The sequence below is a fragment of the Paramisgurnus dabryanus genome, chromosome 20 (assembly GCF_030506205.2).
Source record: "Paramisgurnus dabryanus chromosome 20, PD_genome_1.1, whole genome shotgun sequence".
NCBI lineage: Eukaryota > Metazoa > Chordata > Actinopteri > Cypriniformes > Cobitidae > Paramisgurnus > Paramisgurnus dabryanus.
Genome location: NC_133356.1, coordinates 6471153 through 6496033, shown reverse-complemented (window position 1 = coordinate 6496033; position 24881 = coordinate 6471153). Strand labels below are relative to the sequence as shown.

General features: G+C 38.2%; 2 protein-coding genes across 3 annotated transcripts in view; both read right to left on the bottom strand.

Annotated features, from left to right (window-relative positions):
- Nucleotides 1-2212: 2212 nt before the first annotated feature.
- On the bottom strand, nt 2213-9145 carry LOC135786652 (uncharacterized). Its single transcript, XM_065296144.1, has 6 exons — nt 9010-9145; nt 7656-8487; nt 7398-7516; nt 5663-5760; nt 3469-3583; nt 2213-2802 (listed from the first exon to the last, which is right to left on the bottom strand). The coding sequence occupies exons 2-6, from the start codon at nt 8421-8423 to the stop codon at nt 2679-2681; spliced, it is 1224 nt and encodes a 407-aa protein (XP_065152216.1). The 5' UTR covers nt 8424-8487; nt 9010-9145; the 3' UTR covers nt 2213-2678.
- A 921-nt stretch (nt 9146-10066) lies between these two features.
- Nucleotides 10067-24881, bottom strand: part of ldlrap1b (low density lipoprotein receptor adaptor protein 1b) — a 50870-nt gene continuing 36055 nt past the window's right edge. The window contains exons 7-10 of one of the 2 annotated variants that reach the window (XM_065296146.1): nt 21594-21706; nt 21423-21457; nt 16593-16624; nt 10067-11686 (exon numbers count right to left, since the gene is read on the bottom strand). In XM_065296146.1, the coding sequence (XP_065152218.1) occupies nt 11640-11686; nt 16593-16624; nt 21423-21457; nt 21594-21706 (227 nt within the window). In that variant the 3' untranslated portion in view covers nt 10067-11639. The remainder of the gene's footprint in view (nt 11687-16592; nt 16625-21422; nt 21458-21593; nt 21707-24881) is intronic. The other variant, XM_065296145.1, reaches the window with a different exon arrangement.

Here is a 24881-nt window from a genome sequence, read left to right as displayed (position 1 = left end):
ATCCGGTGGTTGAACTTGCGCCTGGAACTTTTGCGACTTTATTAAAATCAAATGGCGCTATCTTTACAAATTGACTGCAAATTTGAACCATATACATATATATATTATCGCCTGAACTTATCTTAAAAAATAAATAAAATTGTGAACCAGAGAAAGTAATATTGAGAAACGGCTATATGTATTTATTAAGTTGGCTCTGCTTCAAAATTACCCAAAATTTAACCCAACGAGTTGGGTTTCACAAAAACTACCCAACACTAAAACAACCCAACAAAATAACCCAACTGGCTCAACCCAGCAGTTGGGTTGAAAAAACTATATTTCAGTGTAATATAGGGGAGAGCGGGGCACAACCTAAAGCTATCATTAAAAAAAACTGATGAATAATATATATATATATATATATATATATATATATATATATATATATATATATATATATATATATATATATATATATATATATATACATACACACACACACACACACACACACACACATGTATTAATATACAAAATAATTACACACAGTGCACACACAAACATATGCAAAAACAAACTTTTATTTTGTATGCAAATATTTACGATTAATCTTTTGACAGCTCCAATTTAAAAGTGTACATAATTGATATTTTTCCTGTGAAATAAGAAACTTCAGTTAAAATAAACTGTAAACCATTTGCAATCGATGCTCACCTGAAAATTGCAGGAATCGCACGTTGTAGAGAGCCAGCAGTTTGAATGGGATGTGTAAGATTTTATTCTTAGTGAATACAGGAGCAAACAGTATCTGACTGTAATATGTAAGGATGTGTTTTTAAAAAAAAGATAACACCTGAACCCTTGTGTGATCTTATTTTTTTGTTTTCTTACGTTTAGGCAAAGAGGTGCCCAAACTAGGGCCAAGGTTGCCAGGCAATGACCGTTAATCGGGCCTGTCCTGCCAAGTAAGATAAAGAAAAAGTAAAAACGTAATTGACGCAGATGTTCATATTTTCAAATTTTCTAAAATGTACCTTTTTTGTACATTACAAAAATCTAAATTGAAATTAAATGCAAGGAATTAAAGTGAATAATTTTTTATGAACATGCATACTTTAAGGTGTATAGCATGCATCATGAAACTCAACAAACTCGGGTACAATTGGAGAGGTCGAGGCAGTGGCATACAGACAAAGGGAAATTTAAAATATTTTTTTTCAAATATTAAAAATGATAAATTAATCAGGGCAACTGTAATTTTAATATAAAACAGCAACATTTACTTTCAGCCCATGGCCCTCGGTGAGGTTAAATTTTTTGCCCTTAGTTAGGCTTAACTAAACTAAACAACAGAGCTCTCGTGTGGCCAAACCATGTAACTGCATAAAAAAACTTACTTTTTGGAATAAATTAATCAGACTATACAAAGTAGCTTGCTTTTTTGCGGACTGAATACCATTTGTATTGCTTTTTTAGTATTACAAAAATATTAATTTACAGTTATTGTGGTAAGATAAGGGTTAATTTTGTGATACTCTGGTTTTTTCTCATATGCCATGATTCCTTTTCATAAGACTAAGAGCAACCAGAATAAATTTGTCAATCATTTAAGATAGTGGTTCTCAAACTGGGGGCCGTGGCCCCTAGGGGGGCCCTGAGATGGTGCCGGGGGGCCCCAGAATTTATAAAATAAATTAATTTATCATAAATTCTGTGTACTTAAACATACTGCTAGTAACCAACAGCACTACATTGAATGACTTAATATGTTTTGTTCAATTAAACTGTTATTAACAGTTCAATTAACAGTTTTACGATGTTTTATGCCATATATTTTCTTTGGGGGGGCCACGAAAGGATGCACCGTATTCAATGGGGGCCTCACGCTGAAAAAGTTGGAGAACCACTGATTTAAGATATTCTGTTTCTCTGTGTTCACCAAGAAAACTTACACGTGTTAAATTTATTCTGATTACTTTTTCTACAACACAAAAGTTAGGTGATTTCATTCTCTTGGGACTTAACCGGTGTGTCTTATCTGAGACCAAGAGTAATAAAAGCCATTTATATAATGTAAATGTCTATATAATATTATGCGTATGTAATGCTTCATTGCAAAGTTATATTTTATAAAACTATAAACACAAAATCAAAATCTTTTAGGACAAAATTTACCTCAATAATTATTAGTTTTTCATAAACGCAAAACAAACAGGGTCAAAAACAGATAAATGTAGCAGATGGTTTAATTTAGCATGCAAATTGCAAGGTTATAAAAACAAGTAACTACTAAGAAATGAGAGGATTAAATTAAACACATCAAATCGTCTTCTCAAGAAGAAAATCTGAAACATTTGGCTAGCTACTAAAACTTAACATGTCGCGTAGCTACAAAGATAGAGGGTGGTGGATTCAATGCTGGTTGGCTGTGGGGTTAGTTAACAAAAGTACAAACCGTTAAAAAACAAACAAATCTTTTAAATTCTACAACCACCGATACACCACACAAAGTGAACTCACAAACAAACAAACACACAAAAACACTGCACGCTTTTCAGTGCACAACACTAACCAGCAGTATAAATGTAAAATAGACATATATTTTTATCTACAAAATAAAGAGCCGAAATATTTTAGGTAAGACTTCCAAACATATATAAACAGATGTATAATAATACAACTGTGACAATAAAAAATCAGTGCATCGGACTCCTAACGAAGACATCAGGCACTGCGGCGAAGCGTCGGAAGGTGAGTTGGTTTCTTTTCTGCCATTCACTGAGAGAGAGCAACGGACCTCTGACACGTGATCGATGGTTTCTACAAAACATGAGAGGAAAATAACAAAATAATAGATGGAATGAAGAAAGTTTGTTAAACTAGATAAAGGTTGGCCACTTTAAAGGGGACTTTTTTTAGATGTCAAATAAATCTTTTGTGTCCCCAGAGTACGTATGTGAAGTTTTAGCTCAAAATACCCCACAGATAATTTATTATAACATGTTTAAATTGCCACTTTTTGTAGGTGTGAGCAAAAATGTTCTGCTTTTTGGGTGTGTCCTTTAAAATGCAAATGAGCTGATATCTGCATTAAATAACAATGCTGTGGTTGGATAGTGCAGATAAAGAGGTGGTATTATCCCCTTCTGACATCACAAGAGGAGCCAAATTATAATGACCTATTTTTTCACATGCTTGCAGAGAATTATTTACCAAAACTAAGTAACTGGGTTGATCTTTATACATTTTCTAGGTTGATAAAAGAAATGAGGACCCAATTATAGCACCTTAACATGGCAAAAGTGCTAAATGCTGGTGTGGAATGACTGTCATCCTATTGATATTGTTATTGATACTACGATCAGTTTTCAGATAACCATTTGAGACACAGAGGTGAAAATCATCCAGGAAACATATTTAAGGCACAATTTACATGCATCTGTGTAATTACATGCAAGACTGTAGTGAGAATTGTGGGAATTTTACCTCTTGCTGAGATCTGAAGGATGCTGCCAACAACCTTTGTTACTTCCCATCTGCTGCTGACCGGGATGCTGACCGGCCACGATGTTCATTAGATGATGAAGTTCTGTCATCACATCTGCAGATCAAACAAGACAACGATTCAACGTCCTGCACATCCAGCGCTCTAGGGATGCTCCGATCGATCGGCCGCAGATGGGTTATCAGCCAATAACGGCATTAATCGATCGGTACTCAGTAAATTTGCCGATCTCATGAACCGATCTTTCTGTTTACTTTTGTCATCATAGGGCTTCTGAATTCGGCTACAGTTAGAGACCATTTTTACAACACGTTGCTCATGTGCAACGTGCAGATTTGGATTTCTCTTTGCCTTTACAGAGATATGTGTATTTTCTATGAGGACGTGCTCCAGTCCTAACAGCGCGCCGCGACGCGTCTTCACATCCCCATCAAACAGCATTTACAACACATATCTATCTTAGACAAGTGCATCCTCATGCCGAAGGTTTATTATTTGCATGCGTTTAAAAGTTTTGACAGTTTAAACAGTTCATTTTACCCGCAGCTGCTCTTGTCTGCGTATACCTGACGCACACAGCAGCCTGTCATCAGTGCACGTGAACAGAGGGATCTCTCTCACGTCTTAAAGCTACAGTATCATAATTCATCTCTTAAAGGAATATTCAATTTTCTTAAAAGAAAAATCCAGATAATTTACTCAACACCATGTCATCCAAAATGTTGATGTCTTTCTTTGTTCAGTCGAGAAGAAATTATGTTTTTTGAGGAAAACATTGCAGGACTTTTCTCATTTTAATGGACTTTAATAGAGCCCAACACTTAACACTTAACTCAACACTTAACAGTTTTTTTCAACGGAGTTTCAAAGGTCTATAAACGATCCCAAACGAGGCATAAGGGTCTTATCTAGCGAAACAATTGTCATTTTTGACAAGAAAAATAACAAATATACACTTTTAAACCACAACTTTTCGTCTAAGTCCGGTCCAGCGCGACCTAACGTAAATGCGTAGTGACGTAGGGATGTCACGTGTTACATATATAAAACGCAGATTTGCGGACCATTTTAAACAATAAACTGACACAAAGACATTAATTAGTATCAGTTGACATACAACAACGTAGGAAAGGTCCTCTTTCAAGACGCTTGTAAACACTGGGGCGGAGTTTCGCGTTCGTCCTCTGTGACCTCTTGACGTCATGACGTATTGCGTGGAGTCACGCTGACGCATCACGACCGGATCTACATGACAAGAAGTTGTGGTTTAAAAGTGTATATTTGTTATTTTTACTGTCAAAAATGACAATCGTTTTGCTAGATAAGACCCTTATGCCTCGTTTTGGATTGTTTATATTCCTTTGAAACTCCGTTGAAAAAAACTGTTAAGTGTTGAGTTAAGTATTAAATGTTGGGCTCTATTAAAGTCCATTAAAATGAGAAAAATCCTGCAATGTTTTCCTCAAAAAACATAATTTCTTCTCGACTGAACAAAGACAGACATCAACATTTTGGATGAAATGGTGGTGAGTAAATTATCTGGATTTTTCTTTTAAGAAAATTGACTAATCCTTTAATAAAATCACTCTCTGCTCTTGACTGAAGATCTGTTATACTTCATACGAATGCGTGTATATTTAATTCATACAGTAAAGACTGTGAAGTGTTTAATTTTCATTACTTTTGACACACACATGCCTTTTAAAATGCATAATAAATTTCTCTTTGCATAAGACATATTTGTTGTGCTAATTTATTTGATTATCTATTAAAACAATAATATACCCAATTACTGCAAGTAATATAACAAAGGCAACATCTGTGGTATTACTTTATCTAGAAAAAATGTTAACAGATACAGTCATCAAAGAGCGCACATATCAGCTTTAAAAATCAGTATCGGCCGATCACAAAGACATCAAATCGGCAATCGGTATCGGCTGCAAAAATCCTGATCGGAGCATCCCGACAGGGCTCTGACTGATGTTTGTGCAATTGTGAATGATTTTAGGTGCTGGAGACGCAAACCCATGTTGTTACCGCAAAACAATAAATTAAGACCCACAATTCCTAGTTATGATCTTGTTAATCACACACAAATGTTGCTTTGGTGTACTGTATATGAAAAAGTTATAAATGCTCAAAAATCAAACAGTATTCGGTGTAGTCACGTACCTTTTCCAGCTCCATTTGTCTCCATGTGTCTCTTCACAGATTCCACATAAGTTTTCTTCCCTCGCTGCCAGTCTTCTTCAGCACGAAACGCAACAGGCCTGGACCCAACAAACACGTTTATGTATCTGACAGTTGAGCTAATGCATTTTTAATGGGTACCTCCTCGACTATGCTGCAATATTTTATATTTGCCTTCTACTACTAAAATCCATTGATAGAAAAACGCATTAAGTCAGGGGTGTCAAACTCATTTTAGGTTAAGGGTCAAAGAGTCATGTCCACAGAAACGTCAGGATTTTTGGATGCACGAGAACCCCGCCTGTGAAACCACCCGTGTTTTGCCGCTCTCCTATTGAAAATGAACTAGATATTCATGACTGCCGCATCCCGTCTGAAAGGGATTTTAAAACATGAATGTAATATTTAAAGGAAAACACCACCGTTTTTCAAAATTTACTATGTTCTTACCTCAACTTAGACAAATTAATACATAACTATCTTTTTTCAATGCGTGCACTTCATCTTTGCACTGCGCGTTGTGAATCTGTTAGCATTTAGCGTAGCCCCATTCATTCCTTAGGATCCAAACAGGGATGAATTTTGAAGCCACCAAACACTTCCATGTTTTCCCTATTTAAAGACTCTTACGTGAGTAGTTACACAAGTAACTACAGTTAGCAAGACTCCGACTTCGATGCGCAGTAACATCATCAATCCTGACTCCTCCCTCTCTCACCCAAACTTCCGTCAATATTACTGCACCCGAGGTCGAAGGTGCAAACTAAGTGCTCTTCCGCCATACAATATAGTTCTCATTTTTATTCGCTTAAAAAATCTCCACGTTTTATTTTGTGCCACCATACTTACTCATGTAACTATTCATATAACAGTCTTTAAATTGGGAAAACATGGAAATTCATTCCTGTTTGGATGCTAAGGAAAAAATGGGGCTAGGCTTAATGCTAACACATTACGACGTGCTGTCCAAAGATGAAGTGCACGCATTGAAAAAATATAGGTATGTATTAATTTGTCAAAGTTTAGGTAAGAACATAGTAAAATATTGAAAAACGGTGTCGTTTTCCTTGAATAAACCGTACAAGTCATCACGCGGGCCGGATTGGACACCTTTGTGGGCCGTCTGTTTGACACCCCTGCATTAAAGAGCACCTATTAAATTCAACGTTATTTTGTGTAATACAATGTGTTTGCGTGGTAAATGGTTCAAAAAATAATTTTCCACATACCGTACATTATTGTGTCTCCTCTATGCCCTGTCTCCCTGAAACGCATTGATTTGCTACAAAGCTCATCGTTCTGAAAGGCGCAGTGTCCTCCGATTGGTCAGCTAACCAGTACGGTGTGACTGGCCTGAATACCTTACCATGTTTGAAAGATGCCTTATCTATACGAGCCGAATCTGATCCAGAAAATGCAGATGACCAAGCTTATTGATCAACCTTGTATTTTTAATGACATGCAGGTGCCAAGACCACATAGCGCCACCTACTGTCAGTGTGCATTTATACCGCTCATCTTCTGTTTGACATCATTTTACAATCTACATATTAAAGTTTGTTTACCTCACCGTAGCGTTAACAGAAAGGGTTTCGATTGCAACCTTTTGACATCATGTATTGCGATGTGAACAAAATGGCGGGCGGCCCTTCGAGTGAAAAGATTTGATTAAAACTATGACATTTGTTTTTAATTTTACATTCATATAGATATTTACCTTTGCTCCGGCTTGTGTGTCTCTCTGTTGGTCTGAGATTGTGGTTTGGTCACTGACTGAGTATCTGTTGTTTGACAGACAGTCTTTGTGCCCTCTGGAATCACCACTTTAGATTTCACCTGCTCAGTTGTTAACAGTAAAACATTCATAAAGAGTATCGTCTTATGTGCAATACGAAAGGAAAACAATCATTTACAGCTTTATTTCAATGCCAAAAACAAATAAACACTAAAGTAAGCTACATATTAAACTTCAAACCTGAACCTGGAGAGGCAATGAGGTTTCAAAGCTCTCTTCGTTCTCCGTGGTCACCTCCAACGTTACTTCTGCCGGCTGACACACCGACACTCCTTCCTCTTTCGACGTGCCGACAGCGGTCTCATTTGTCTCCTTAGTCCCCGTCTCTGGGGTCGCGCTTTGGGGTTTCGATTCGTGTGCTGGATTGTGAACGTGCGAGACCTTCCTCACCTTGCGCTGGCCACTTCCAGCACAGCCAGTCAATGAAACAGTTAAGTTTGATGGTCCATCTCTGTCCCAGTTCAGTACTGGTATAGGGGATGGAAGGCTATCTGGGCTTTGACCCATGCATTGGGGCAAAGTTGTGGACTTGATGGGGGTGGATGAAGAATGAATTATCTTTGACCGTGGTGGGGTCACATCCTTCGATATTATTAGTTTCTGTATCGGTGTGGATCTCTGAACTTCACTTAAGGGCTCCAAAGAATCTACAACACAGCCCTCATCTGTGGAGCATAATCTATACAAGCAAGGACTTTTTAGGGGGGTCTCGCACGACTCATCCAGACCCGAATCATCTAGTTTTCGCTTTTGTCCGGCAATTGTTTTATTCGCAATCTGTACTTGAATATCGCACAGGGGTTTGTTTGAATTATACTGTTGACAGACCATTCGTGCATATTTAGATAGAGGTTTTAAGTGCTTTAAATTGGATCTATCGGTCTGTTTTGGTGTGTTATTATCAGTATGGTGAAATGATGCATTGATACAGTCACCCCTGTCTGACATGATTCTAGTTTAAATGTAAAACAGGAATAGGAGAGAAGGAAGGAGCGTCTTTCCTGGACGTTTCCTGGAAAAGAAACAAAGATTGTTGTCTTGGTCAAGGTGCATTAAATGGAGAACAGTGTCATGTTTGTCACTACATTAAAGTACCACATTAAACGGCTTATCACGTGGCTATTATTACTCCATTTAGATTATTACAGTACCTGCTTTGATACTTGCTATTGCTAGTAATCGTTTAAAATTGACAAACAAGTGAACTTCGGAAGTTATCAACATTATTGATCAATCTGTTAAGAAATGTAAAAACAATTGTACATGCAAATATCTTCCCAAAGTACAAAATGGAGTATGGGGTACAGCATTACGACGCAACTGACACACAAACTTAGTGTGCAATTATTTGGTTAATTAAAATGGATGCTTGAGTAAAAAGTTATTGTAGACAATTAATCGAGTTTTTAAACATAATAAATGTGAATTCTGAGGTAATGTGCGTGACTTAAAACCTGACCTAACCTGTCAATTAGGATCACGAAATCGTGTGGAAATGAACATTTAAGTGTGGATTGCAGTGTTGCACGATTACCTTGTAAAAACTGTGATATCTTCTGTGCTAAAATGGTGCAGGGGTATTAAAGTAATTAAAGTTGAACTCATCCAATCTCCATTATCGATGCATTTAACGCGCGCCCGCGGGTTACACCTCTTATTTATAACCTCTCTGCCACACCTCGCTCTCTGATTGGCTGGAAACCAAAACATGCAATTTATAAAAATAATTATTTTTTTCTTGTTTAAATTAATAGTAGCTTAAAACAAAGCGAAGACAATAAATCTTATAACATAAACTTTAAATACAAGTATTGCTTACCTTGATTTTAAATTATAAATCTTACTATTGATTGGATAAAAGTAAAGTGAACCTCGGCCAGTACTCTTACCTGATTGGCTGAACGGTAGACGTTGGTGATGAAATACATATGAAACTTTAAAATTATTGGATAATTTAAATCTTAAGTCGTCAGTCAGCTGTCCCAATTAATAACTAGAAAAATCAAGAAATTAATGGCAAGTGTGGCTGTTATATTCCTATTGTTTTTTAAATGGCTTATCTTCTGTAGCACGGAGAAAATATTAACAGGTATTTCGTCTTGAATAACTACACAATTGATATTAAAAATTGTTAGAGTTCATATTTTGCCCAGTTTTAAACTTTGTTTTGAAAATATTTTATTTGTTTTTTTCTCTTATATCTCATTACATAAGGAATATTATTTGATTAATATGTTACTTTTGTTGCCAAAGTTTAGTAAACATAAGTGTAAATATGGTTATTATAAACCATTATTCCGTATTTTTCTATTAGAAGTTAAGCAATACCTAGAATCTATTTATAATCTGATAAACAAGAAAGCTGCTAAATGTATTATGTATGTCAGCATTTCCATGTTTTTATTTAATTCTTTTTCTCTTTCATCCCCTGGCTAATGTAAAAGTGTTGAATATGTTTGATTCAATCAAAAAAATTATATTAAAAATACAACTGTGTGGAAATTGCAAACGCGTTTAAATCATAACTGCACTGCATTCATTTCACCACTAGATGGCGCAATGACGTCATTCATAAGAATAAACACAAATCACATGTTTTATACTTTTAATAGACCCATGAACATGAAATGACAAATGCAAACTGTGATATGTTGAAAAATATATCCCAAAGTCCAATAACGACTCTAAGACAAACTAAATAATTACTGAGAGCGAACAAGCTTTAAACCAGAAAAAACTGACTGCATTACTTTGGCCTATAATTTAATCACATTAAAAAGCAAAACCACAGTGTTACATCCTCTATCAGTCAGTTCACTCATTATTATTTTTGTTTTGACATGAGTATTTTTTAGGTGAGAATTATATATACTGTTTTCATTAAGTATTCCAGGTATGATTTGGCTATATGATAATGTAAAGTGACAACAAATATTTTTGGACAGTGCCATAATGGTAAACACCACACTGTGAAAAAAATCAGCATTTTTGTCAAATCAACATAAATTTTATATTACTTTATCTTAAAAAGAAAACAAGTTTTCAAACAATTTCAACTCATCACCGGTCAAAACTTAAAATAGTAATTAAAATTGATGTTGTTTTAACTTCACGCTGCATTATTTTTACAGTGCATCGTTTTTGAAATACCTCATAGTAAATGGCAATTAAACATTACCACTGTGTATATATAAAAGTACCGTATTACAATCAGATAACATTACTGAACCATGGTTTTACCACGGTATTTTTGTTCTGGAAGTACAAATGACACACTGAAACATTAACAATAAGCAAACAAGCAGAAAACTGTAATCATCTTGATGACCTCAAAAGACATCATAAGCTGTAAAAAGACAAACAGTGCAAAAATACAGTTTAATAGCAAAAAATAAGGTTTTCTCATATAAATACCCTGCTTTTGTCTATCGTGTTATGCCATCATGTTCATGTAACTATTTTTTATGAACTCATTAAAAATTTATTTTTATAATTCTGTCATATGTTCAAGAGCAGGCAACTGCAGCATAAAAAAATCCTCACCAATTCAGCTCTTTAAACGACCACACAAACCTAAAACCACAGTCTCGACTAAAGATCAGACAGCGCTGATCTAAATAAACTTTACAAATTGTATCTGACATTCCACTGCATAGAATCGCAAAGATAGCGCTTAAATCCATTAAAAATAATAATAATAATAATAATAATAATAAATGATTTGATATAATACAGTTATTTTCATATACTGTACATACATACACACACACACACGCGTTGTATTCAAAAACATTAAAAAACTAAAATATAAGTAATTCATAGCAACGGAAGTAATATAAAACGTAAATGTCAACACAAACGTAATTGAAAAATACAATGTGTTTATACTGTATTGCTTTGGTCTGTGCTCTTGTTGAAGTCACATTGGGTTTACTAAACCTCATCTTAACTAGCTGGATGCAGCTTTAGCCACTGGATGGCGCTACTGAGATGACCGGCGAGGTTGATTCCCTTTGTGTAAATTCATCAACTCGTTCCCCTTCGCCCCTCACCCTCAAATTGTCTCTCCGAATACGAACGCATCCTCGCCGTCGGCAGCCTCGACATCAGCTTTGTCCCAGTTGCTAGGCGACAAGCACTCCTCTGTGTTATAGTCTTGAGGGTTTACCCCAATGTCCAGCATCTGGGGGTTAGTGCGAGACTGAGCGAGTCTTGGGAAAAACACACACACACATACAGAAATATAAGAGACATTTCAAAACAAAAATTCTGCACAAATTCTCCAAACAAGCATGATTGTAGTTCAAATTATGTTATGAGCTAGAGAGATGGGGATGCATTTACAAAACACCAGAAACAACATATTACATACTTTACTCAAAACATGATAATATAATATTGCTTGTAGGACTAGAAAAGACTGATCTTGGAAAACACATGCTTAACAGAAGTTTAATAAAATAAGATGTGAATTATTCCTTTAAATCATTTATAAATATGATCGTTGTGTTGAAATGCTTCATGTGAAATTTGGATACAGACATTGGTCAATTAATTCCCCTACCAAAAAGACCAGCTAAAACCAGCCTAAGCTAGTGTAGCAGACTGGTTTTAGAGGGGTTTGGACACTTTTTGCTGGTTAGGCTGGAAGTTTTGCTAAACTGGTTGGCTGGTCTTAGTTGGTTTAAAATGGTCCTCCCAGCCTGGCATAGCTGGTCTTCCAGCCTGGTCAAACTGATGGGTCAGCTGGTCTCCCAGCATAACCAGCTAAGATCAGCCTGACCAGCCAAAAGTGACAAAAACCCTTCCAAAACCAGCCTGCTACACAATCTTAACAAGCTAAAACCAGACTGGGAGACCAGCTAAAACTAGCCTAGCAGGCTGGTTTTAGAGGGGTTTGGACACTTTTAGCTGGTTAGGCTGGAAGACCAGCTGACACACCAGCGTAACCAGGCTGGAATCTTGGCTAAACTGGTTGGCTGGTCTTAGCTGGTTTAAGCTGGTCCTCCCAGCCTGGCAAAGCTGGTCTTCCAGCCTGGTCAAGCTGATGGGTCAGCTGGTCTCCCAGCCTAACCAGCTAAGATCAGCCTAACCAGCTAAAAGTGTCCAAACCCTTCTAAAACCAGCCTGCTACACCAGCTTAGCAAGCTAAAACCAGACCGGGAGACCAGCTAAAACCAGCCTAAGCTGGTGTTGCAGGTTGGTTTTAGAGGGGTTTGGACACTTTTAGCTGGTTAAGATGGTCATCCAACCTGACAAGCTAAAAAGAGTCCAAAACCCTTCTAAAACAGCTTGCTTAACAAGCTAAAACCAGACTGGGAGAACAGATGCTTGGCTAAACTAGTTGGCTGGTCTTAGCGGGTTTAAGATGGTCCTCCCAGCCTAGCAAAGCTGGTCTTCCAGCCTGGTCAAGCTTAAGCTGGTGTAGCAGGCTGGTTTTAGAGGGGTTTAGAAACTGGTTGGCTGGTCTTAGCTGGTTTAAAATGGTCCTCCCAGCCTGGCAAAGCTGGTCTTCCAGCCTGGTCAAACTGATGGGTCAGCTGGTCTCCCAGCATAACCAGCTAAGATCAGCCTGACCAGCCAAAAGTGACAAAAACCCTTCCAAAACCAGCCTGCTACACAATCTTAACAAGCTAAAACCAGACTGGGAGACCAGCTAAAACTAGCCTAGCAGGCTGGTTTTAGAGGGGTTTGGACACTTTTAGCTGGTTAGGCTGGAAGACCAGCTGACACACCAGCGTAACCAGGCTGGAATCTTGGCTAAACTGGTTGGCTGGTCTTAGCTGGTTTAAGCTGGTCCTCCCAGCCTGGCAAAGCTGGTCTTCCAGCCTGGTCAAGCTGATGGGTCAGCTGGTCTCCCAGCCTAACCAGCTAAGATCAGCCTAACCAGCTAAAAGTGTCCAAACCCTTCTAAAACCAGCCTGCTACACCAGCTTAGCAAGCTAAAACCAGACCGGGAGACCAGCTAAAACCAGCCTAAGCTGGTGTTGCAGGTTGGTTTTAGAGGGGTTTGGACACTTTTAGCTGGTTAAGATGGTCATCCAACCTGACAAGCTAAAAAGAGTCCAAAACCCTTCTAAAACAGCTTGCTTAACAAGCTAAAACCAGACTGGGAGAACAGATGCTTGGCTAAACTAGTTGGCTGGTCTTAGCGGGTTTAAGATGGTCCTCCCAGCCTAGCAAAGCTGGTCTTCCAGCCTGGTCAAGCTTAAGCTGGTGTAGCAGGCTGGTTTTAGAGGGGTTTAGAAACTGGTTGGCTGGTCTTAGCTGGTTTAAAATGGTCCTCCCAGCCTGGCAAAGCTGGTCTTCCAGCCTGGTCAAACTGATGGGTCAGCTGGTCTCCCAGCATAACCAGCATAAGATCAGCCTGACCAGCCAAAAAGTGTCGAAAACCCTTCCAAAACCAGCCTGCTACACCATCTTAACAAGCTAAAACCAGACTGGGAGACCAGCTAAAACTAGCCTAGCAGGCTGGTTTTAGAGGGGTTTGGACACTTTTAGCTGGTTAGGCTGGAAGACCAGCTGACACACCAGCGTAACCAGGCTGGAATCTTGGCTAAACTGGTTGGCTGGTCTTAGCTGGTTTAAGCTGGTCCTCCCAGCCTGGCAAAGCTGGTCTTCCAGCCTGGTCAAGCTGATGGGTCAGCTGGTCTCCCAGCCTAACCAGCTAAGATCAGCCTAACCAGCTAAAAGTGTCCAAACCCTTCTAAAACCAGCCTGCTACACCAGCTTAGCAAGCTAAAACCAGACCGGGAGACCAGCTAAAACCAGCCTAAGCTGGTGTTGCAGGTTGGTTTTAGAGGGGTTTGGACACTTTTAGCTGGTTAAGATGGTCATCCAACCTGACAAGCTAAAAAGAGTCCAAAACCCTTCTAAAACAGCCTGCTTAACAAGCTAAAACCAGACTGGGAGAACAGATGCTTGGCTAAACTAGTTGGCTGGTCTTAGCGGGTTTAAGATGGTCCTCCCAGCCTAGCAAAGCTGGTCTTCCAGCCTGGTCAAGCTTAAGCTGGTGTAGCAGGCTGGTTTTAGAGGGGTTTAGAAACTGGTTGGCTGGTCTTAGCTGGTTTAAAATGGTCCTCCCAGCCTGGCAAAGCTGGTCTTCCAGCCTGGTCAAACTGATGGGTCAGCTGGTCTCCCAGCATAACCAGCATAAGATCAGCCTGACCAGCCAAAAAGTGTCGAAAACCCTTCCAAAACCAGCCTGCTACACCATCTTAACAAGCTAAAACCAGACTGGGAGACCAGCTAAAACTAGCCTAGCAGGCTGGTTTTAGAGGGGTTTGGACACTTTTAGCTGGTTAGGCTGGAAGACCAGCTGACACACCAGCGTAACCAGGCTGGAATCTTGGCTAAACTGGTTGGCTGGTCTTAGCTGGTTTAAGCTGGTCCTCCCAGCCTGGCAAAGCTGGTCTTCCAGCCTGGTCAAGCTGAGGGGTCAGCTGGTCTCCCAGCCTAACCAGCTAAGATCAGCCTAACCAGCTAAAAGTGTCCAAACCCTTCTAAAACCAGCCTGCTACACCAGCTTAGCAAGCTAAAACCAGACCGGGAGACCAGCTAAAACCAGCCTAAGCTGGTGTTGCAGGTTGGTTTTAGAGAGGTTTAGACACTTTTAGCTGGTTAAGATGGTCATCCAACCTGACAAGCTAAAAAGAGTCAAAAACCCTTCTAAAACAGCCTGCTTAACAAGCTAAAACCAGACTGGGAGAACAGATGCTTGGCTAAACTAGTTGGCTGGTCTTAGCGGGTTTAAGATGGTCCTCCCAGCCTAGCAAAGCTGGTCTTCCAGCCTGGTCAAGCTTAAGCTGGTATAGCAGGCTGGTTTTAGAGGGGTTTAGAAACTGGTTGGCTGGTCTTAGCTGGTCTAAGCTGGTCCTCCCAGCCTGGCAAAGCTGATCTTCCAGCCTGGTCAAGCTGATGGGTCAGCTGTTCTCCCAGCCTAACCAGCTAAGATCAGCCTAACCAGCTAAAAGTGTCGAAAACCCTTCCAAAACCAGCCTGCTACACCATCTTAACAAGCTAAAACCAGACTGGGAGACCAGCTAAAACTAGCCTAGCAGGCTGGTTTTAGAGGGGTTTGGACACTTTTAGCTGGTTAGGCTAGAAGACCAGCTGACACACCAGCGTAACCAGGCTGGAATCTTGGCTAAACTGGTTGGCTGGTCTTAGCTGGTTTAAAATGGTCCTCCCAGCCTGGCAAAGCTGGTCTTCCAGTCTGGTCAAGCTTAAGCTGGTGTAGCAGGCTGGTTTTAAAGGGGTTTAGACACTTTTAGCTGGTTAGGCTGGAAGACCAGCTGACACACCAGCTTAATAGCTGGTCTCCCAGCCTGACAAGCTAAAAAGTGTCCAAAACCCTTCTAAAACCAGCCTGCTACACAATCTAAATAAGCTAAAACCAGACTGGGAGACCAGCTAAAACCAGCCAAACAGCTTAGGTTGGTTTAAGCTGTTTTTTCAGTAGGGTAGAGTGCACCAAAATACAGAGACCTCAGTCTGGGTAAATGCCATATTGCAGGGTTTCCAAACTAGGGTCTGCAAACCCCTGGTGGTTTACGAGGGAATTGCATGTTGTGGTTTGCGAGTTGATAAAAAACAATTAAATTAAATTAATTACAATTAACACTAAAATGTGAAAATTAAAATCTAAATAAAACACATACTTACAAACAAAATATATGTTATTTGTTCAACTGAATGTCATATGACCGCTACATAACCCTACAATATATCAAAACTGAGAACTCATGCAAAATAAACAGATATCAGTTTCATTTGCATTTATTTCAATTTGCATTCATGGCATCTACCCTTTTAAGAGTCTATAATAAAACATCTTGTGACACTGGCAGCTAAAAATAAGATGAAGATAGGCTAGATGTGAAGATGAAAACCATGAGAAGTTTCCGACGGCAAACAACCCTGCCATGAACATCACTGCTGCTCTACCCCAAAAGATTCAAGACAGGGTTCTGAGCCACGGTGAGGACAAACACACTACACATGGAAGAACCCAACTAGGTGTTCTGATGTGGATGATCTGAAATAGTGGATTATGACGGATAAAGACTATAAAGGATAGTCAGACATCACTACAGCTCAGGTGAGCGACATCTTTACCTGTGTTGGACTCAAAACTATCCAGACTGCGGCTGAGGGAGGGTAAACATGAAAAAACAGCTCTTAAACTGAAGAAGCAAACAGGAGTTGACAAGAACGGCATCATGGGAACTGTGGTGATTATGAGCTCATTGTTTTGCATAAGCACAAGTCATGCTTATTCTGCAAGCACCACATTAGCACTTCCACATGTAGCTCATGTGTTCTGAGATTCTTAAAGGAGAACATTGAGCAAGCAACAAAGTCAAAGGTTAATGCTATGTAATGTTAAAGTTATCGAGTCAGGACCCGTGAGAATTTATGCTGAGACCTGACCCTAGTGAATCTGACCTTATGAACTGAAACAGCACAGCCTGTAAAGTCTCTTCCAGGAACCAGAAGCCAATCGATTAATAACTTTTTGCTAAATAAATAAACATGAATTATAATAATCCTAATCATTTGTTAAATAAACCAAATAATATTTTAAAGAATCACAATGCTACACCTTTTTAAAATAAGGGTGCTCAAAAGGTTCTTCACTGTGATGATGGCACATTTTGATATCTAAAGACAGCAAATTTTTAACAAAATGAACCCCTTAACTTGCGCTGTCCTGTAAGTTTATTTAAGTATTTTGCAATCAATCCTGACAAACTATACACTGCAAAAAATCATTTAAGAAAAAAAATTCTATGTATTTTTGTCTTGTTTTCAGTAAAAAAATCTAAAAATTCTTACATTAAGATGCTTAAACGACCCAAGAAAATTCGTCTATTTTTTAGACCAAAAATATCAAATGTAAGTGATTTTGTGCATAAAACAAGCAAAAAAATCTGCCAATGGGGTAAGCAAAAAAGTTTTTCTTAAACACTAAATTCAAGAAAATTTTGAGAAAAATATGCTTCCCCATTGGCAGATTTTTTGCTTGTTTTATGCACAAAATCACTTAAATTTGATATTTTTGGTCTAAAAACTAGACTTAGTCGTTTTGCTCATCAAGAAAAAGCATCTTAAAAATAATTTTTAATGAAAACAAGACAAAATACTAAGAAATGTTTTTCTTGAAAATAATTTTTTGCAGTTTACATCCTTGGAAAAGTATTTTCATATTTCAAAACATTTTAGTAGTAATAATAATGCAGTGACAGTAATTTATTAACTTGTGTCAAGAGTATGCAGAAAACCTCTGACACCTAGTGGCCGTTGTTGGTAAAACAACCAAAAGTGTAATGCTGCATTCACTTTAAATGCAAATAAAGCATTCTGGTGTGAATGACTTCAATGTTAAATCAATGTAAAGATGCGTTTATGCGGGTCTGGGGTCTCACAGTGCGAATGAGGCATTTAGTGTGGTAAACGCAAATCCGCGAATCGAGCGTTTTCAAAAAGTCGAAAAATGTAAACTTTGTTGGAAAATTGGCCGCGTTAACCAATCAAAAGCTTGCTTTAGTAGTGACGTGTTTACAGGAAGTGAGCGAAGTCGCAGATGCCCCTCCATGACGCAAATTTTCACGGAATGATTACAATTTCAAACGCGGCTTTCACACACAAATAAAGCGAGTAAACTCTAAATGTTCAAGTGTCCAACTACGTGCGAATAGGGCGTTTTTGTCGCCTCTACCGTCTGGTGTGAACGTACAGTAACACAAACCTCATATATAAAACCTTTATATATAAAATATATACTTTATTGCATTTTTTAAATTTATTACAATAAATGTAAACTGCTATAACAATATTTTATTTAATATTTTCACCTCCAGACACTTCTGTGAAAAACTTGTCATCTTTTAAGCTTGCAATACACTGCAGGATTTTTGGACAGATCATACCATATAAGATCATTACCATATCACACTGTGCGACATGGATCGTTTAAAGTTTGGTACGACAAGGAGGTAGACTATACGATAATGACACGGAGGCTTCGACGGCTGCGTCACACGTTAGCACAACGTCACCAGCATGCGCTAGTGGTAAACAAATACCAGTACGCAGGTCATAGCACCAAACATACTGTGCGTTAATCATGCTGAATTTTTGACATTGTCAGAAAACTATCGTAGGCTATCTTTGGACGCAAGACAACATAGGACCACTGATGAAGAGCCACAATCAACAGAAATCACAACGATTGTTTGAAGATGGAAATCTTTCGTCTGAGACAGCCAAAAATCATGCAGTATATACCAGGCTTCTCGACCAAAAAGAATGAGAAAATGATAAAAGAAATTAAAATTTTGGGAGAACTATCCCAAGACAAGTTATCCCAGACTCCAAGTTACAATCAAAGTCCTTGGCTTTAGAGAAACAGATTTATTAAATCCCAAATCACTCTTGATTAGAAATACTGCTGCTTGCCAGAAGTCTGCTGTCTCTCCTCACACTTACAAGCTTGTGAATGGAGATTAATGAAGTACTGAGTTTGATTAAAAGCCAGCGTGTTTAATTATTGCAGGAGGAAAATAATCAGCACAGAGCGGAGACTTAGTAAACCTATCCGCTACTGGTAAACACCATCATTTCATGACTGGTAATCTCTCGAGGAACTAGACTTACTGTGTGTCTGTATAAATGATGACCATCATTACAAATCATTAAACAACTCGGGATTGGATTGCAATTAAAAAGCGAATGTTTTTTGCATGGTACTGCATGCTAATGACAGGAGTTTCTCATGTTATTGTTTTCCTTTGACAAATCGCTTTGCTGTTTTTCCTCGCCTTTGTAAGTTACTTTGGATAAAAGCGTAAATTTAATTAACACTTTAAACTTAAAACATGACCTTGGCATTTAGTACAACTGTATGATGTGTGTGTGTTATAATTAAGTGAGAGATAGCAGAAATCTCTAATCAAAAGACTTGGCCATGAGAAATCTTTTCAGATTAAAGGGATAGTTTACGCAAACATTTCTGTCATCATTTACTTACCCTCATTTTGTTATAAACCTGTAACCCTAACCCTAACCTAACCCTAACCCTAACCCTAACCCTAATGGATGCAGCAAATTCGCTATCAAAATCGGCAGAAACTCGCCTACAAACTTGCTCTAGTTGCTACCTGCTACTATCCGCTCTTTGGGGATTTCCCATTCAAGTTGGGTTTTTATGTGTATCCCCATTCAGCCCACAAGGTCATTACAGCTGTGAGCCAGTAGAGCGCGCTAAAACAAACCTTTTCATTAGTTATATGTGTTGCTAATGCTGCGTTCAGATCAGCCGCGGTAGAGGCGTCAAACACGAGTGATTTCAATGTTAAGTCAATGTAAAGACGCGTTGACGCGCGTCTGGAGGTCATGCGTTTACGCCTCAATTCACGTGTCTAGTTTGCACGAATGGCGCAAATTGAGCGTTGCCACAGCAAACGCGCGAGTTGAAAAAAATTGGAACTTTGTCGGAAAAACGCGCCGCGTTAACCAATCAGGAGCTTGCTCTAGTAGTGATGTGATTACAGGAAGTGAGCGAAGTCGCAGAGGCCACTCCCATAACGTGAATTTCCGCATTAATGTCTCGATGACTAGAATTTCACATACGGCTTTCACGCGTGAATGAAGCAAGTAAACTCAAAATGTTCAAGCGGCAAACTAGGCGTGGTAGATGCGAATTTGACGCCTCAAACGCGGCTGGTGTGAACCCATGGTTAGATTTTCATTTGGACTTTAGATGCGATAAGTGCCTGCTCCACACGCGTCAAAACCGTTTATGATAAAAGAGACGCTCACGTTCACAAAATACACATAAGACACTCACTTAACAGTAAACTCTGATTAGGCATGAGATTATGCGAGTATCTGGCAAACACAAGCGTCTCTTTTATCATAAACCCTTTAGATGCATCTGCAGCAGGCACTTATGGTAACTTGATGTGCAAAACACATATTTTGAAATAAGAAACCACACACATGACGGGCTACATTCATGTTGTGACGAATTTCGCATGGAGCGCCCTCGAAAAAAGAAGTCACCGGCTGCCACTGCCTTTAGTTTAAAGATCTATTTTTATGATGATGTCATGTACTTTTAAAGCAATTTTTGACAATAATTTATGAGATCACTGTACTATGAAAACATATTGCTGATTTTAAACTTAAAACTTCCCGTTTAAAGTAATCCACTGAAATAAAGTTACGAAAAAGCCCACTAAGGAGAAGATTCACATCAATATTTTAAACACCAGAAGAAATGCTGCATAGCTATTGACTTTTTAAATCCCTGCACATCCTCCTAAAGCATCCCAGCAATATAAACATGCGGCTGAAATTTATTTATTTCAATCCTCCTGAACATTTCGCTCTGATCTGTTTGAGATGTGGGCAGCACATTGTTTTTGTGAATTTGTAATGCGGCATTACAATGAGGCTGAATGTTTCTGTATGATGTGACAGAGCAAAAATAGGTTTGTGTCTCAATTGTCTAAAAAAGTCAACTTGTCAATCTTCTTTTAAGTCGAATTGCATTTTAGTTGAAACGACACAAATAAATCTGAAAGTCAGCAAATGTCAACAGCTGAAATCTTTTGAGACAGAAGTTTGATGAATTGCTTTCTGTCAATATGTCTTTCTTAAAACACATGAACTGTGAGCAGAGCATAAAAATAGTGTGGGTTACATAAGACCAAGCAAAGACTTTCAAGAGTTCAAAGAGTTAATTCTCAGAGCTGAATGTGCCTGTCACAAATATCAGTGTGGTACAGCTCCCTGTACAGTTGTGCACTACACCCTACACTGTTAGTATGCTCAATGTGCAGTCAAGTTCATTATGCAGGCTTATTTTGGTTTAGCGGTCTGATAAAAAATTATAAATACAAAATATATTAAACATAATATTTAAGAAATCATTTTACTAACCTGGAGAAAGCTTCATCTAAACCATCATCCAGCTCCTGTAAAGACACAGCACAGAAGTCAGGTTTAAACAAAACTGTGATTGTGTGTGTGTGTGTGTGTGTGTGTGTGTGTGTGTGTGTGTGTGTGTGTGTGTGTGTGTGTGTGTGTGTGTGTGTGTGTGTGTGTTCTTACCCATACAGTGTTGTTGTTTTCTGTGCTAAGGTTTTGTGCAGGGTGCATGTGGTTCTGTCCTGAGTGATTTTTTCCCCCAGCCTCAAGGTCCAGGAGATTCCCAATGGCCACATCTATACACCATACACACACAAACACACACACACACACACACACACACACACACACAGATAAATCCAATTGCACTTTACACACATACAGATTTATTTTGATGCCTATGTCACCACATTTCACCCTGCACAGATAAACAGTAAGTACGGCTATATAAAACAATGGAATGAACTCCTTACCACACCTTTGAAAAAATAATGTCTGTCGGGTTGAAGTTTGTTACATGCTGTAACATGCAGGCACATAAACAACTCATCATGTGAGTTGGTACAAATCACTGGCCAGCATTCATCTCAAAACTAAAGAATAGTTTACAAGATACTGTCAGGTTCTGTACCTAAAACCTTTAAAGGATAAGTCATTTTTCTGTAAAAAATCCAGATAATTCACTCACCACCATGTCATCCAAAATGTTGATGTCTTTCTTTGTTCAGTCGAGAAGAAATTATGTTTTTTGAGGAAAACATTCCAGGATTTTTCTCATTTTAATGGACTTCAATGGACCCCAACACTTAACAGTTTTAAAGCTGTTTCAACGGACTCTAGACGATCCCAAACGAGGCATAAGGGTCTTATCTAGCAAAACGATTGTCATTTTTGACAAGAACAATAAAAAATATGGACCTTTGAACCACAACTTCTCGTCTATCCCCAGTCCTGTGACGCACCAGCGCGACCTCACGTAATTGCTTAATGACGTAGAAAGGTCACGTGTTACATATATGAAACGCACATTTGCGGACCATTTTAACCCTATAACTGTCACTGTCCCACAGGTGGGACGTTTGGCATTACATATTTAAAACAATAATTACATAGTCTAAACCTACACCAATCTTGACAAACTATATACCGTTGGAAAGCTCTAAGAATGTAGTTTTAATATATCAACACCATTTTGAAAAAAAATGTATGTAGTAAGAGTCATTTTCTAAAATATCGCAGACCAACAGTTGGGCCCAAAATGTTATTACATATTTATTTGTAAATATCCCATTAACCTGAAATAACCTCGACAAACTATATATTGTTGGAAAGCTCAGGGAATGTAGTTTTCATATTTCAAGGCCATTTGATGATAGAATTTGTATAGGGACAGTTATTTTGTTAAATGTCACTCACCCCATAGGAATACATATAAATGATTATAAATTTATAACACTAATACCCTATAAACTTGAAATAATCTTGACAAACTATATATTGTTGGAAAGCTCTAGGAATGTAGTTTTCATATTTCAAGGCCATTTGAGGATGGAAATTTAGTAGGGACAGTCATTTTGTTATTTGTCACTGACCCAGTAGGAGTCCATATGAATTCGTATATATTCATAATTCTAATATTCTTCAAAATGAATATATGAATCTTCAAAAATCTTGACAAACTATATATCGTTGGAAAGCTCTAAGAATGTAGTTTTCATATTTCAAAACCTTTTTGCATTAAACACAATGCAGAGACAGTAATTTATCAACTTTTGACAAGATATTGCAACTAACCGTTGACACCTAGTGGCCTTGGTTGGTAAAACCACTAAAAGTGTGACAGAAACTTCATTTTTTGTTATTTTCACCTAAAATTTGGTTCAGAACTAGTTGAGACTTGTGTCTTTACTGGTGTGGTGTTTTGAGAGTAAAACATTTTAATTTTTATATACATTTGATTAGAGAGTATATACTTTATTGCATTATTTTTATTATTTAAAATAAATTTAAACGGGTATAACTTTTTTGTCATTTAATATTTACAACTTCAAACACCTCAGTGTAAAACTATAAATTGTCTTCTTAAAAAAGAGACCAAGATTTTGCTTCTAAACCAAAGAATGCCAGAGTTATAGTAATTTTAACGCGCAGATCACCTTTTCACCCCCCCACTCAAAAGGGGCAGTGACAGTTATAGGGTTAAATAATATACTGATACAAAGACATTAATTAGTATCATTCCACATACAACAACGTCGGAATGGTCCTCTTTCTCCACACTTGTAAACACTGGGGCGTAGTTTCGCATACCTCATCCGTGACCTCTTGATGTGATGACGTATTGCGTGAGGTCGCGCTGGTGCATCACAGGACAGGAGGAAGACGAGAAGTTGTGGTTTTAAAGTGCTTTTTTTCTTGCCAAAAAGGACAATCGTTTCGCTAGATAAGACCCTTATGCCTCGTTTGGGATTGTTTAGAGTCCGTTGAAACTGCAATTTTAAACTGCATTAAAACTGTTTAGTATTGGGCTCTATTAAAGTCCATTAAAATGAGAAAAATCCTGCAATGTTTTCCTCAAAAACATAATTTCTTCTCGATTGAACAAAGAAAGACAACAACATTTTGGATGACATGGTGGTGAGCAAATTATCTGGATTTTTTTCAAGAAAATGGACTAATCCTTTAATTTCCGAGCCTTGATATTTAACCATCAAGTCACAGCAACCTTACCATCTATTCTGATATCCCCAGACCGAAATTCATCATACATATCTGTGCACGCAGCGGCTCACAGGGTGAATCATTTCTTCTCAATATCACACGCCTCACAGAGTCACACAAAAACATCATCAAATCTCTCAAAACCATCATGCGTGCTTTCTACTCATTCTCTAATCGAATCCATCTCTGCCCTTATGTCATTTTTTACAAGAGCACATCAGTCACTGAGAGTATACGCGTACCTGACATCTATTTATGTGACATTTATTACCTAACATCTAATTCTGATATCTGATGGGCATTTACTGACACACAGCCCTTTATTCGTGCATGCATGCACACACAAACTTCCTTCTCATATGACACACAGTACACTGGCCTATAAGACTTCATTCATTCAATGAATCTTCTTTCCAAGATCAGATTCTGTAACCTGGCAACCTAAATATTTCAAAAACCAGTCAGGGTCGCTTGGCACCCTCATGCAAAAAGTTAATATGGCGGTACTGTGGTTTCAAATGATAGTAAATGAAGTATTTTAATAGTACTTGAATTAGATTTATATTTGAAGAGCTTAGAAAATATTTGGCTGAAGCACCGTCCGTTTTTTTTTCAATTCCTCTATGCAACATTATTTAAAGGTATATTTCAGCTAAATATCAAAATTACCCTATGATTTACTTACCTTTAAGCTATCCGAGATACATATGTCCATCATCTTTCAGACGAACACATTTAAAGTAATTTCGT

Coding starts and splice junctions, on each gene's coding strand:
- LOC135786652 (XM_065296144.1), bottom strand. CDS start 8,423: ATGTCAGACAGGGGTGACTGTATCAATGCATCATTTCACCATACTGAT. Junction 7,517..7,655: donor CATTGCCTCTCCAGGTTCAG/GTTTGAAGTTTA, acceptor ACAACTGAGCAG/GTGAAATCTAAAGTGGTGAT. Junction 2,803..3,468: donor CCTTCAGATCTCAGCAAGAG/GTAAAATTCCCA, acceptor CATGTTTTGTAG/AAACCATCGATCACGTGTCA.